Source organism: Primulina tabacum, chromosome 2 (assembly GCF_025594145.1).
Source record: "Primulina tabacum isolate GXHZ01 chromosome 2, ASM2559414v2, whole genome shotgun sequence".
Classification (NCBI taxonomy): Eukaryota; Viridiplantae; Streptophyta; class Magnoliopsida; order Lamiales; family Gesneriaceae; genus Primulina; species Primulina tabacum.
The window spans coordinates 44,813,910-44,826,071 of record NC_134551.1 but is presented as its reverse complement, the minus strand read 5'-3'; the positions used below and the strand labels follow the sequence as shown (position 1 = coordinate 44,826,071).

At 39.5% G+C, this 12,162-nt stretch overlaps 1 protein-coding gene, 1 long non-coding RNA gene and 2 other non-coding genes across 4 annotated transcripts; all 4 read right to left on the bottom strand.

Annotated features, from left to right (window-relative positions):
* Positions 1–4,992: 4,992 nt before the first annotated feature.
* LOC142532421 (uncharacterized) lies at positions 4,993–5,595 on the bottom strand. Its single transcript, XR_012816551.1, has 2 exons — positions 5,456–5,595; positions 4,993–5,182 (listed from the first exon to the last, which is right to left on the bottom strand). It is a non-coding gene; the product is annotated as an uncharacterized LOC142532421 (long non-coding RNA).
* LOC142538183 (small nucleolar RNA snoR116) lies at positions 5,298–5,388 on the bottom strand. Its single transcript, XR_012818720.1, has one exon. It is a non-coding gene; the product is annotated as a small nucleolar RNA snoR116 (small nucleolar RNA).
* On the bottom strand, positions 5,452–5,542 carry LOC142538184 (small nucleolar RNA snoR117). Its single transcript, XR_012818721.1, has one exon. It is a non-coding gene; the product is annotated as a small nucleolar RNA snoR117 (small nucleolar RNA).
* A 4,783-nt stretch (positions 5,596–10,378) lies between the features above and the next one.
* LOC142537717 (uncharacterized) lies at positions 10,379–11,917 on the bottom strand. The gene has a single exon (XM_075643210.1). It carries the CDS (start codon positions 11,915–11,917, stop codon positions 10,379–10,381), a length of 1,539 nt encoding a protein of 512 aa, XP_075499325.1.
* Between the last annotated feature and the right edge of the window lie 245 nt (positions 11,918–12,162).

The window sequence follows — 12,162 nt, the reverse complement described above, 5'->3', positions numbered from 1 at the left end:
TAATCATATTCGCAAGCTCTTCCCTCCCGTGATCTTGGTTGAAATGGTATATGCCCCAAGCATCGTTGTCTAGTCATTGGATTTTGTTTGTTGCAATAGATATTGTTTTATAGTCTTATGTTTTTTGTGCAAACATGTTTTTATGTGGTCAAGTAAATACGTAATATCATTCTTACTTTCACCACCTAAAGACTTCTTACAATCATTGCATGTCGCTTTCCATTTTCCTCCAATTAACTTCCTCTCAAAATGATCACATGCAGATCTAAATTTTCTTTTATTTCCACCATCTTCTCCCATAATTTCAGCATCTAAATTATCATTTTGAGGTATTTCATTTTCTTAGATCAAAACACTCTCATTTTTCGATGCAAGTGCTTGACTTCCCACAGTTAGAGCAGTCTCAACCTTTTTATCATTAGATTCCATTTGAAATGATATCAAATAATTTGCAACAATTTAGACCAACAACTCAAACAAGATATTTATTTAGTATCTTAAAAATTCTCATCACAAACCGAAACAAATGCATGTTTGAAAAAGACATTTTAAATGTGAGATCTGTAAGAGGAATTTCAGCTCCAGTGGAATCCATGAATACGAAAACAGATGTGATCAATTTCATCTTTAGATCCAAATACATCACAAGAAAGTCAATATGATAATACATCTATATGATTTCTCTATTTTTGCTACGTGTATAATTTTTTAAATAAAAAAAATTACAATAATTTCACCTCAATTATACCATCATCATCATATGTCAAATTGATTACATAAAAAGCATTATAATCTTGCAACACTCAAGCTGCCATACTATTGAACGATCGCACAGTGCACTACTTCTTAACCTCTTGTCATTTACTTCACTTTTGATTTGAATTTTAACAAACCCATGTCCTAATAATCAAACGAAAATATTATCAGTGTATATAAATTCTTTTTGAACATAATGATAGAAAAATCGAGAAAACGAAATCTTAATTTTATTTCAAACACATGGATTAAACATTATTACTAAAATTGATATACAAATAACAAAAAGTCAACAATCGAACCTAGTTTACGTTATGTTTGAGGTCCAATATTTTTTATAAGTGAGAAATCATCGGAAATCGGAACGAGATGTCGTGAAGAGTTGGAGACTTGGAGTGTTGGTTGGACCTTGAGAGTCGAGAGTGTTACTGGAGGCGTGAATGGTAGAATGGGAATTGAGGGGTTAGGTTAGATTTTTTTTTTATTTTGTATTATTATTATAATTATTATTATTATCGGAACGAGTTCGGATTACGTGGATTTTAAAAATCCCCGAAACCTAAACCAAACCTGATATCTCTACCTCGAAACCGCCCTGTTTTGGGTTTTCCCGCGGAGACCCGAACCCGCGGGGAAAATTGCATTTTCTAAAAGAGCATCCACCACAGTAAAATATATTATTTTGGTAATACGACACGATCCAGTCCCCATAGTCAAAGAGAGCATTATCTGACCTAACGGTTATACAGCATGTCTCGTGAACCCAAATAATTATGTAGAAATGGGGTCAAACCTGAAGCCTTCTACCTTCAATGGTCAAGGGTTTCTTGAATAGAATATTAACTAAGTTTCACGGGTTGACAAAGATTATCGCCACATCATAATTGGCGATATTGGAGGTTAATAACAAAGCATCATTGTGGGTGCCGCAACATCCTTCGGGTCCTCTGGTCCATAGCTGATGAACGGATCGGACTTAGGAACAAGATCCACTTCAAAATCATCCAACCTCCTCCCATGAGCTTTCTTGGCTCTGTCTGAATCTACGTCGGTTGTCCCTCCAGATATCATATGTATTAAACCTCAGGTCGGATCAATAGATATTTGTTCCACTCGAGGCACTTGATTATCTTGCTGCTATGGAGAATCGGCACGACCCCTTTGATCAGATAGTTTTCCTTGGATGGTGCCCTCTGATTTGCCCACGGAGGTCTCCCAACCTTTTTATTAGCTTGATATTTACCTTCAGCTCAGGTTAGCAGGTCTCTTATCTGTGGATCTCTCTGCATGATTCTTTGCACCTCCTCTCTTAGTTTTTGAATATCATTAGTAGTATGATCGTATTCATGGAATCCAACTTTCTCTTTTCCACACAAATCTACTGGTCTCTTTCCAAACTAATAGCAAAGGACGCATAAGGAAATGTGCCCCTACCTCTGCCGCATGCCTGGCCTCTCTCTGCTAGCCTCTTCCTCCCGAGCTCTACCTTTTCTTTCCCCTTATCGTTATCTCCTGACTTAACATTGTCCTCTGTTTCTATGCATATTTTAGATTCACATATTTATCAGCTCGACTCAGGAGCTTAACATAACTGCGAGTGGGTTTTTCACCAAGGATTGAAAAAATGTCCTCCCTGAAAGCCTTGCGTGAAGGCAATGGCTAATGTCTCGGTAGAAACAGTCGACACCTCTAGATGAGCGCTGCTAAACCGTCTAATAAACTCCCTTAGTGACTTCGCCTCACTCTGATTTACATTGAACAAGCCCAAAGAGGTCTTCAAATATTTCTTATTAGTGGCATATTGGTTCATAGAGACAGTGCTGAACACCTGAAAGTTTCTAATAGAGTGGGGCGGCAACATATTGAACCACTTTCTGGGCAGGACCCACTAAAGTAGTGAGGAAGACTCAACAATTCACCCCATCAGATTACATGTGCAACAGGGCTGTGTTGAAACTCTCCAAGTATTCTTCCGGATGTACTCATCATGGTCACTAACGGTCGGCTGACGAAAATTGAGTGGAAGGTTTTCATTTAGTAATTTTGAGGAGAGCTCAGCTCTCCTTGTCCAATGTCATAGGTCGACCTCCTGAACCTTCTAATTTCCTTCCACATGGCTTGCAAATGCTCATGCGAAAGGGGCAACATTGGAATGGCAGAAGAGGAAGTGCTGGAGTTGGATTTCAATCGAATGCATCTTCCACATGCTTATTAACCAATTGGCCAGTTGAACCATATTGATATTTATCATACCTCTTCCTTGATTTTCATTAATGCCGGTTCTTTTTCATCTTCCTCCTCACATATCTACCTCTTTCAATCAAGTTCCCACAGACAACGTCAATTGACGATTAATTTTTTGATATCTTCTAGAGGGTCGGAAATGCGAACAAAACGAATAAGATCATTAGAAATGGACCGAAAAGTTGTTCCACATCACTTTCGACGCTCAATCGGTAAATAGAAAATATAGAAAATGTTGTATGTAAGCAAAATGAGTGAATATACAAGTTTAAATCAATGTTATGTCAAGAATCATCAATAAGATTATATCAAATCTTTATGATATTCATCTATATGTTTAGATAAGATTAAATCTTCATCAATATCACTTTTTTAATGAGATATTATCCTATCTGACATGAAGCATACATATTATGGAGGTGAGCTCGTCTGACATGTAAATTAAGTCAAGCTTCCCTAAGAAGCTCGGACAGCTGAGACCTCGGTTCGAGAGGTCGGTCATTATATGTTGCATCACCCTAACGATACCTTTTGGGAGGTCAGTTGAGGTGAGGATCTTGCCACTAGGATGACTTCTTAATGCAACCTGACCATTGAGATCATGGATGGCAATGAGCCAGATTAAAAATTCGCCCGTGTTAAACACTCCCCAAACGATTAAAACCAAGATCAAATAGGTTTTGAGGCGGGACAAATCCAAATCAACGAGTCCAATTACGGGTGTGGGACGAGTCTCGGATTTGGTTGAACCCACCACTATCTCGGGTTTGATTGAACCTATTTCAAACCCGCCGCATATATATACATATCATATATGTATACTTTATATATTATATACATATGTAGAATGTATACGTATTATATACACAAATATAATATGTATACATATATTGCATATTGTATAGTATATATATACACATACATAACATACAAATACATGTATACAAACATACTTATTATGTGTGTGTATATATATATATATATTTATATATTATTAAAAAATAAATTAATTAAATGTATAACAGACCCACAGGTCTTACTCGAGTTGGACCTGCCAAATTTTTGAGACAAGACAGGCCTAAAAAAAAAAAGCAAATAGGTACGAGTCCTAGTTTTCCTCAGGCGAGGCAGGTTGCCATCCCAATTAGGGATGACCTTCATGTGCGACTTATATTAAGCCCGTTGAGAGTTAGCTATTAAGCCCCCGTTGAGAGTTGGTCAATCCTATCTCTTGAGGTATTAGGTTTTATAACGAAGGGCTTTATCATTTTACCAACCAGTTCTAATCATATTCTCAGATCAAGTATAGATGTTAACAGATGACTAGATCTACATCAAAATAAAATCCTCCGAATTATACATCTGAAAAGAGTGTTCAGGGATTGGGCTAAAAAAAATTTCTGTGAGGCAACGCATGGGCCCAAGGAAAAGAAATTGGCCCGTGTGGCATAATACCCCACTACATCATCCAATAAATTTTAACTAGTTCATTCTTTTTGACAAAAACTTGTACGTATTTTGTGACTTTTTATGTTGAGAGTTTTATTTTTTATTATGAATATCAATACAATAACTTTTTTATTATTTTTTATTACGAATATCAATAACATATCAGATTTCCTCTTATTTTTTTACATGAGGCACTCCATGTATTTCTTTCCAAAGCCAGCAATAAACATAACTTCTTCAAAAAAATATATATAGATGACGAATTCTTATGGACCTCTAGAATTGTTAAAATAAAAAAATGTTAATTTAAAAAAAACGTAAATTGAGACTCATTTTTGGATTTTAAATTAAAGAAGGATGGAAAAAAAAATTTTAAAAATAATTTATACTCATAGTTTAAAAAAAAAAGAATAAATTTATACACCTCGAGAAGAATAAAATCACTATTCATCTATTCAACGTGTGTTTTCTGCCCTGCTATTCAAAACAATTTCAACCTCATGTTTTCGGATTCCGGAGGTCGAAAATTTTGAAACTTCAAAAAAATATCGAAATCCGCATCTCGAATTTTTCCGATGAAAATCGAATTATACCCGACATTAATCCATAAAGCATAAATAATATCAAGTCGACGAAGATTGATGTAGGTGCATCTGAATGCAGCAGCTCCACCTGACCGAAGCCGCTGCCAGAATCTCAGCACAAAAAACATTCTTATCGGCAACGTAAAGCGCTGAAAACACCATATACGAATCAAGTGCATCAGTGACTCTAATTTGTTGCCTGAATCTCAAAAAATTAAAATTAAAACGAAATTTAAAGCTTAAACGAAACAGAAATCAAATCGAAGGCTCAGAGAATAATGATTGTTGTTTCATCAACAAGCCCAATAGCAGAGCTTTCATCGTTTGATGGTATAATCTTTCGACATCAACGCCTTTTAACCGTATTTGAAAATTCGTAGACAAGAAAAATGAGGAAAAATCAAGAACATGGAGAGATAGACCTCAGGAACTACATGTAGGAGACGCATCAGAGGGATCTCATGAAGAGATCTTCAGATGGTACGGACAATTATTCTGCATCAACGGCCTCCGATCTCATAAATAAATGTGAAAATTTGTGATATTAAGAGAACAGTGGGAAGAAGGCATGGATCTAGATGTACAAGGCAGTCCATATATACACACAGCGAAACCCTAATTTTTGCTGTGTTTTAATTTACAGTTATGCCCTTGCTAAGTATGTGGGCCTTGTTTGTTTGGGCTTTGGAGCGATTGCTTGTTTCACCTAATTTTCTTTTCACGTTGTAATATTTATTTTTTAGCTTATATATATTTAATGGTCAATTTTAAAAAAACAAATTGAGAATATCATAAATCCGAAACAATGTTTGACCAAGGCCCGATTGACCTCTTAATTAAATTTAATTGTTCGAAAATTAGTTCGATAAATTTAAGAATGATTCGCCACTTTTGTCTTCCACGGTTGGACGCTAGACCTAGATATAAGATGTTTTGTAGGGGGGCAATTTTCTCTGCGTCGCATATTTAAAAATTTTCTAGCCAAGGTGTCACGCCCCGAAACTCGGGATTTGACACCGACGTCGTTTAACAATCACACAATTGAAAACAACCAGCCTCGTAGCATAGTATAAACCGATAACCATTTTATTAATCATAATTTCTCGAAACTAAGTCTTTACAACTGAAATAAAATAAAATTTGCGGAAACGTCTTACATGAAATTTAAATTAATAAAAATTCGTAAATCCCTTTACTAGACCATCTCGAAATTGATAACAATCACTAGCCCCAAAATTGTTCAGATTCCTCTTCCTCCACCTGTTCTTCGGATTTATCTGTGGAAGGTTGTAAGGGGTGAGTGATATGGTCGTCACTCTGCAAGTGGGGGCCGTTATAGTACAATAAAAACAACATGCAATTTTCGAAATATATACCATGCAAACATAACTCGTACCACGTGCACATCATTAATCCGACACTGAGATTCATCTACTTTCAATGGTTTACTGATATCAGTCCCTAATTTTTACTCAACTAAGGGGCGAGGCCGTATAGTGGTTATGTCCTCCATCGCGTAAGGTTACGTATGGTTGGGATTCCCACCCATATCAAGTTGAATTCTCACAGTGTCAAAACATAACTCATGCAAAAACATCGTAACCACGAGGGCGTAGAAGAAGAATTGTACTGGACCGAAATTTTTACAAAAACGAAAATATATGCACCGAAATTCAATAATTTAAAACAAGCTCACTTACCTTAAATTCTTGATGAAAATAAACGTGAAAGGCTAGGGTTTACTGCACTAGAAATTTTCGAAATTACTACTTCGGCGGCTGGACGGCGGCAGCGCTTCGCTGTACTCAAAAATCCCAAGGACACTAGAGGGAAGAGTCTCGAAATTTTGGTGAGAATTGTGGTGTAATTTTTGAGTTATAGGGCCCTCCTATTTATATGGGTTGGCTGCTATCGTGATCGAGTGATATCGCGTTTGAATTCTGAATCAAATCTTTTATCTCGAATCGTGATCTATCTGTGATTTGGGTGATAACCGAATTCCAAATCTTCCATCCCCTAAAATTTCGAAATTTACATAATATATATGTGCACTAATTGATTCGAGTTCTATGGATTTTATTATCTCATGCTTGATCTTCTATCCCGGTATCTCAATCTCAACTCAAATCCTCGATCTTTATCTGCTTAAATTCGAAATTCCTTATTAAATTTATTGGATGGAGATAGATTTATTCCTCCCAAAATTTCAAGTTGCACGATAGATAATACCATCTTAATTTCGAGCTTCAAAATTCTGCACACGATAAAATTATCTACACGACTTAGATACCTTGAAAAAATCTTATATTCTGAATAATGATAATATTAATATCCAAGATTACACCATCCTAGTATAATCAAATTATTAATCTGATATGATCACGATTGTACAAAATCCCAGGTTTTACATCCTTCCCTCCTTATGGGAAGTTTCGTCCTCGAAACTTGGGTTGGCTTGGTCTAAGAAGAGGTATGGGTATTGGTCCCTCATCCTTTCTTCTAGCTCCCACGTGGCTTCTCTTCCGTTTGGTTAGAACATTGCACCTTGACGTAGGGAATGATTCACCGTCTTAGCACCTGGTCCTTGGTGTCCACGATTCTGATGGGAACTTCTTCGTACTTCAGCTCTTCCCCCAAGTTGATTTCGATCATGAGCGGTTCTGCTTCCAACATGTGGCTTGGGTCCGAGATGTATTTCCGTAGTTGGGACACATGGAAAACGTTGTGAATTCTAGACATGCTTGGTGGCAGTGTCAATCTGTATGCTAGCGTGCCCACTTTCTCCAAAATCTCATAGGGTCCCACATAACGAGGGTTTAGCTTCCCAGCTTTACTGAATCGGACAAATCCTTTCATAGGCGATACTTTTACGTAGGCCTTCTCGCCAACGTTGAATTCCACTGGCCTTTTTTTCAGATCGGCCCAACTCTTTTGTCGATCTTGAGCTGCCTTGAGTTTCTCTCGGACTATTGTAACCTTGTCTATTGTTATCTGTACGAGCTCGGGTCCTACTATTGCTTTTTCTCCCACTTCGTCCCAATATAAGGGTGATAGGCATTTCTTTCCATAGAGAGCTTCGTATGGAGCCATCCCGATACTGCTGTGATAGCTATTATTATAAGCAAACTCGACCAACGGTAGATGATTGATCCAATTGCTACTGAATTCTAGGGCGCATGCTCGCAGCATGTCTTCCAAGGTTTGAATTGTTCTCTCGATTTGGCCATCGATTTGAGGGTGATAGGCCGTGCTATGAGTAACTTTCGTTCCCATGGTCTCTTGGAAACTCTTCCAAAAACGTGAGACAAACCTTGGGTCTCTGTCAGACAGGATACTCACTGGTACTCCATGAAGTCTTACAATATTGTCCATATACAGTGTAGCTAACTTGTCCAGATTACGGACGAGTAGGAAGTGTGCAGATTTCGTAAGTCTATCTATGATTACCCATATTCCGTCCTGACCTTGCCTCGACTTTGGTAACCCTACCACAAATTCCATGGAGATATGTTCCCATTTCCACTCTGGTATCTTCAAAGGTTGCAATAATCCTCCGGGTCGTTGGTGCTCTGCTTTGACCTGTTGACAAACTTGGCATCTAGAGACAAATTCTGCCACGTCTTTTTTAATTCCGTTCCACCAGAAATTCTCCTTAAGGTCTCGGTACATTTTTGTACTCCCTGGATGAACGGAAAATTTGGACTTGTGTGCTTCTGACAGTATTTCTCAACGAAGGTTATCGCTATCTGGTACACACAGTCGTCCTTTCATCCACAGGACTTCTTTGTCATCAATTTGTAGATCTTGAGACTTCCCGCTTTCGAATTGTCCCTTAAGTTTCTTTAGCTCGGGGTCCCGGTCCTGATTTAACTTGACGGTCTCCTGCAGACATGGCCGAGCGGAGAGTGAAGCTAGAGTGATCTTGCCTCCATTTTACCTACTCAGGGCATCGACCACTTTGTTCGCTTTACCTGGATGGTAACTTATAGTCAAGTCGTAGTCCTTCAGTAGTTCGATCCAGCGCCTTTGCCTCATGTTTAGTTCTTTTTGGGTGAACAAGTACTTGAGGCTCTGGTGATCTGTGAAAATTTCACACATGGCTCCATAGAGATAGTGCCTCCAAATTTTCAAAGCAAAGACAACTGCTGCTAACTCCAGATCATGCGTAGAGTAGTTCTGCTCGTGTCGTTTCAACTGCCTTGATGCGTAGGCGATCACTCTTCCCTCTTGCATGAGTACGCATCCCAGACCTTCCTTAGAAGCGTCACTGTAGATGGTGAATTCCTTATCTTCACTGGGTAAGATTAGTACTGGCGTGGATGCGATCTTTTCTTTTAATGTCTGAAAACTTTTCTCGCAACCTTTGTCCCAGACAAACTTGGAATTCTTCTAAGTGAGTTTAGTCAGTGGTATGGCAATTGAAGAAACACCTTCGACGAACTTCCTGTAATAACCTGCCAATCCTAGAAAGCTCCTGATGTCTGTGACGTTTTTAGGCTTTGGCCATTCTGTAATTGCCTCAACTTTCTTGGGGTCCACTGATACTTCTGCTTCAGAGATTACATGTCCTAAAAAGGATACACTCTTTAGCCAGAACTCACATTTCTTAAACTTAGCATAGAGCTCCTTTTCTCTCAGAGTTTGTAGTGCAAGGCGGAGGTGTTCTTCATGCTCTTTCTCGTTGGAAGAATAGACGAGGATGTCGTCAATAAACACCACTATGAATCGGTCGAGGAATGGTTTGAACACTCTATTCATTAGGTCCATGAAGGCTGTAGGTGCATTGGTTAGCCAAAAAGGCATCACTATGAACTCATAGTGCCCATATCTTATCAGAAAAGATGTTTTGGGGATATCTTCAGCCCTGACCTTCAGTTGGTGGTATCTAGTCCTCAGATCCAGTTTAGAAAAGACTGCGGCTCCCTTAAGTTGATCAAATAGGTCGTCTATCCTCGGTAGAGGGTACCTGTTCTTGATAGTGATCTTGTTCAGTTCTCTATAATCAATGCACAGTCTCATACTCCCGTCTTTCTTCTTCACGAAGAGTACTGGTGCTCCCCATGGGGATACACTCGATCGAACTTGCTTTTTGTCCAGCAATTCCTGGAGTTGCTCCTTTAACTCTTTGAGTTCAGCTGGCGTCATCCTGTAAGGTGCTTTCGAAATTGGTGCTGCACCAGGAATTAGATTAATTTCGAACTCAACTTCGCGGTCCGGTATTTTCCCTGGGAGTTCTTCCGGAAAAACATCCGGGAACTCACATACTATTGGGATGTCTTCTATCTTCAGTTCGACTTCTTCTTGCACTTCGCTAACCATTGCTAGGTAGATATCTTCTCCGGACTTCATGGCTTTCCATGCTTGGGAAGCGGAAAGGAGTGATTTCTGTTCCTTGGATTTACAATGATACACGATCTCTTCCTGATTTGGGTTCGGAGCTTAACTCTTTTCCCTTTACAGTTCACTAATGCATTGTTTCTGGCTAACCAATCCATTCCTAGAATGATGTCGAAGTCGGCCATAACTAATTGTATCAAGTCTGCACTGAATGTGTGATTACCGATACTGATTAAATAGTCCCTGTGAATCTCGTGAGTTTCGATGGCCTTACTTGTAGGTGTGGCTATTCGAAAAGGTTCAGCTAATAATTCGGGCTTAAGTTCTAGTTTCTTAGCAAGTCTCTTAGACATAAAGAAATGCGTAGCACCACAATCAAATAACGCATAAGCAGACACTTTTTGAATTAGGATGGTACCTGACACGACTTCATTGGCGTCGTCGGCCTCTTCTTGAGTCATAGCAAAGACCCTGGCGTTAGGCTTGCCTTCCTTTGGCTTGTTGGGGTTAGCTCCAGTATTTTGCCCAGTTCCCTTGTTGGGCCCGGCTGCTTGGTTGGCAGCATTAGGACATTCGGCAATTCGATGTCCCGCTTTCCCACATCCAAAGCATACACCACTATTTCTTCGGCACTCCCCGGTGTGTCTGAAATGGCATGTCGGGCACGGCTTGGGTCCTTGATAGTTGGCCGCTGAGGGTTGCCCTGAAGAAGGTCCGCCTGATTGATTGGGTTTCCTGAATTTCTGACCTCCCTGAGAAGACTGACCGATATGAGGACACTTGTTCTTATTCTCTCCCTCTCTTCGACGGATATCAGTTTCAGCTCGGATAGCTGCGCCCATAAGATCTGCAAAATTGGCGGGCTGATAAACTGCTAAGGCCAACTGGATTCGGCTGTTCAATCCCTTCTTGAAACGGTGCAGCTTCAAAACTTCATCCGCCATGATTGCCGGAGCATACGACCCAAGGGCATTGAACTGAGATGTGTACTCCACTAGTGACACATCTGGAGCTTGAGTGAGATTCTCAAACTCACTTAACTTCTGCAATCTGACTTCTGCCGGGTAGTATTGTTTCAGAAATGTTTCTCGGAAGATTCGCCATGTGATTGGTCCAACAGCGGTCATGGCTGGCGAGACTGCTTCCCACCATTTAGCTGCTCTATCTTCCAGAAAAGGCACGATCAATTCCACTTTGAGTGCCTCGGGAACTTCCAATAGCCTCAACTGAATCTCGACACTCTTTAGCCAACTCTGGCCAACTTCAGGATCGGCGTCCCCTCTGAATGTCGTACACCTGTTCTTACGGAGAGACTCGTAATGAAATTTGACTCCATTCGGTGGTGGAGGTAGTGGTGGCTGATTGGCGTTCAGGTTTCCCAACCCTTGCAGTGTTGTCTCCACAATGGTGGCTATGACCATAAGATCAGCTCGGCTTAAGTTGACTGCAGGCGGGGGTCCATTTCCCTGCCCATTCTCATGTCTGCCTTCACGGTCGATATTAGCATAATGCGGGTTGCGGTTCTGTCTCGGGGGTCTGCCGGCCATTTTCTACAATTACAAGTTCTAAGAATTTGTTGAACGAGTAGAGTTCATACAATAGATTGTGCTGAAATAAATTGAAATCAATGAATCAAATAGAACAAATTTTTATTAATTTCTTAAAGAAAGAACATGACCAATCTAAAGGAAATAAAAGTCGTACTGAATAAAATAGTAATATTGAAAAAATAAACTCCTAGAACAAAATCACTAAAACATCCTAGTCTAATCCTCTATCTCTCCATCTCCAA

Coding starts and splice junctions, on each gene's coding strand:
- LOC142537717 (XM_075643210.1), bottom strand. CDS start 11,917: ATGGCCGGCAGACCCCCGAGACAGAACCGCAACCCGCATTATGCTAAT.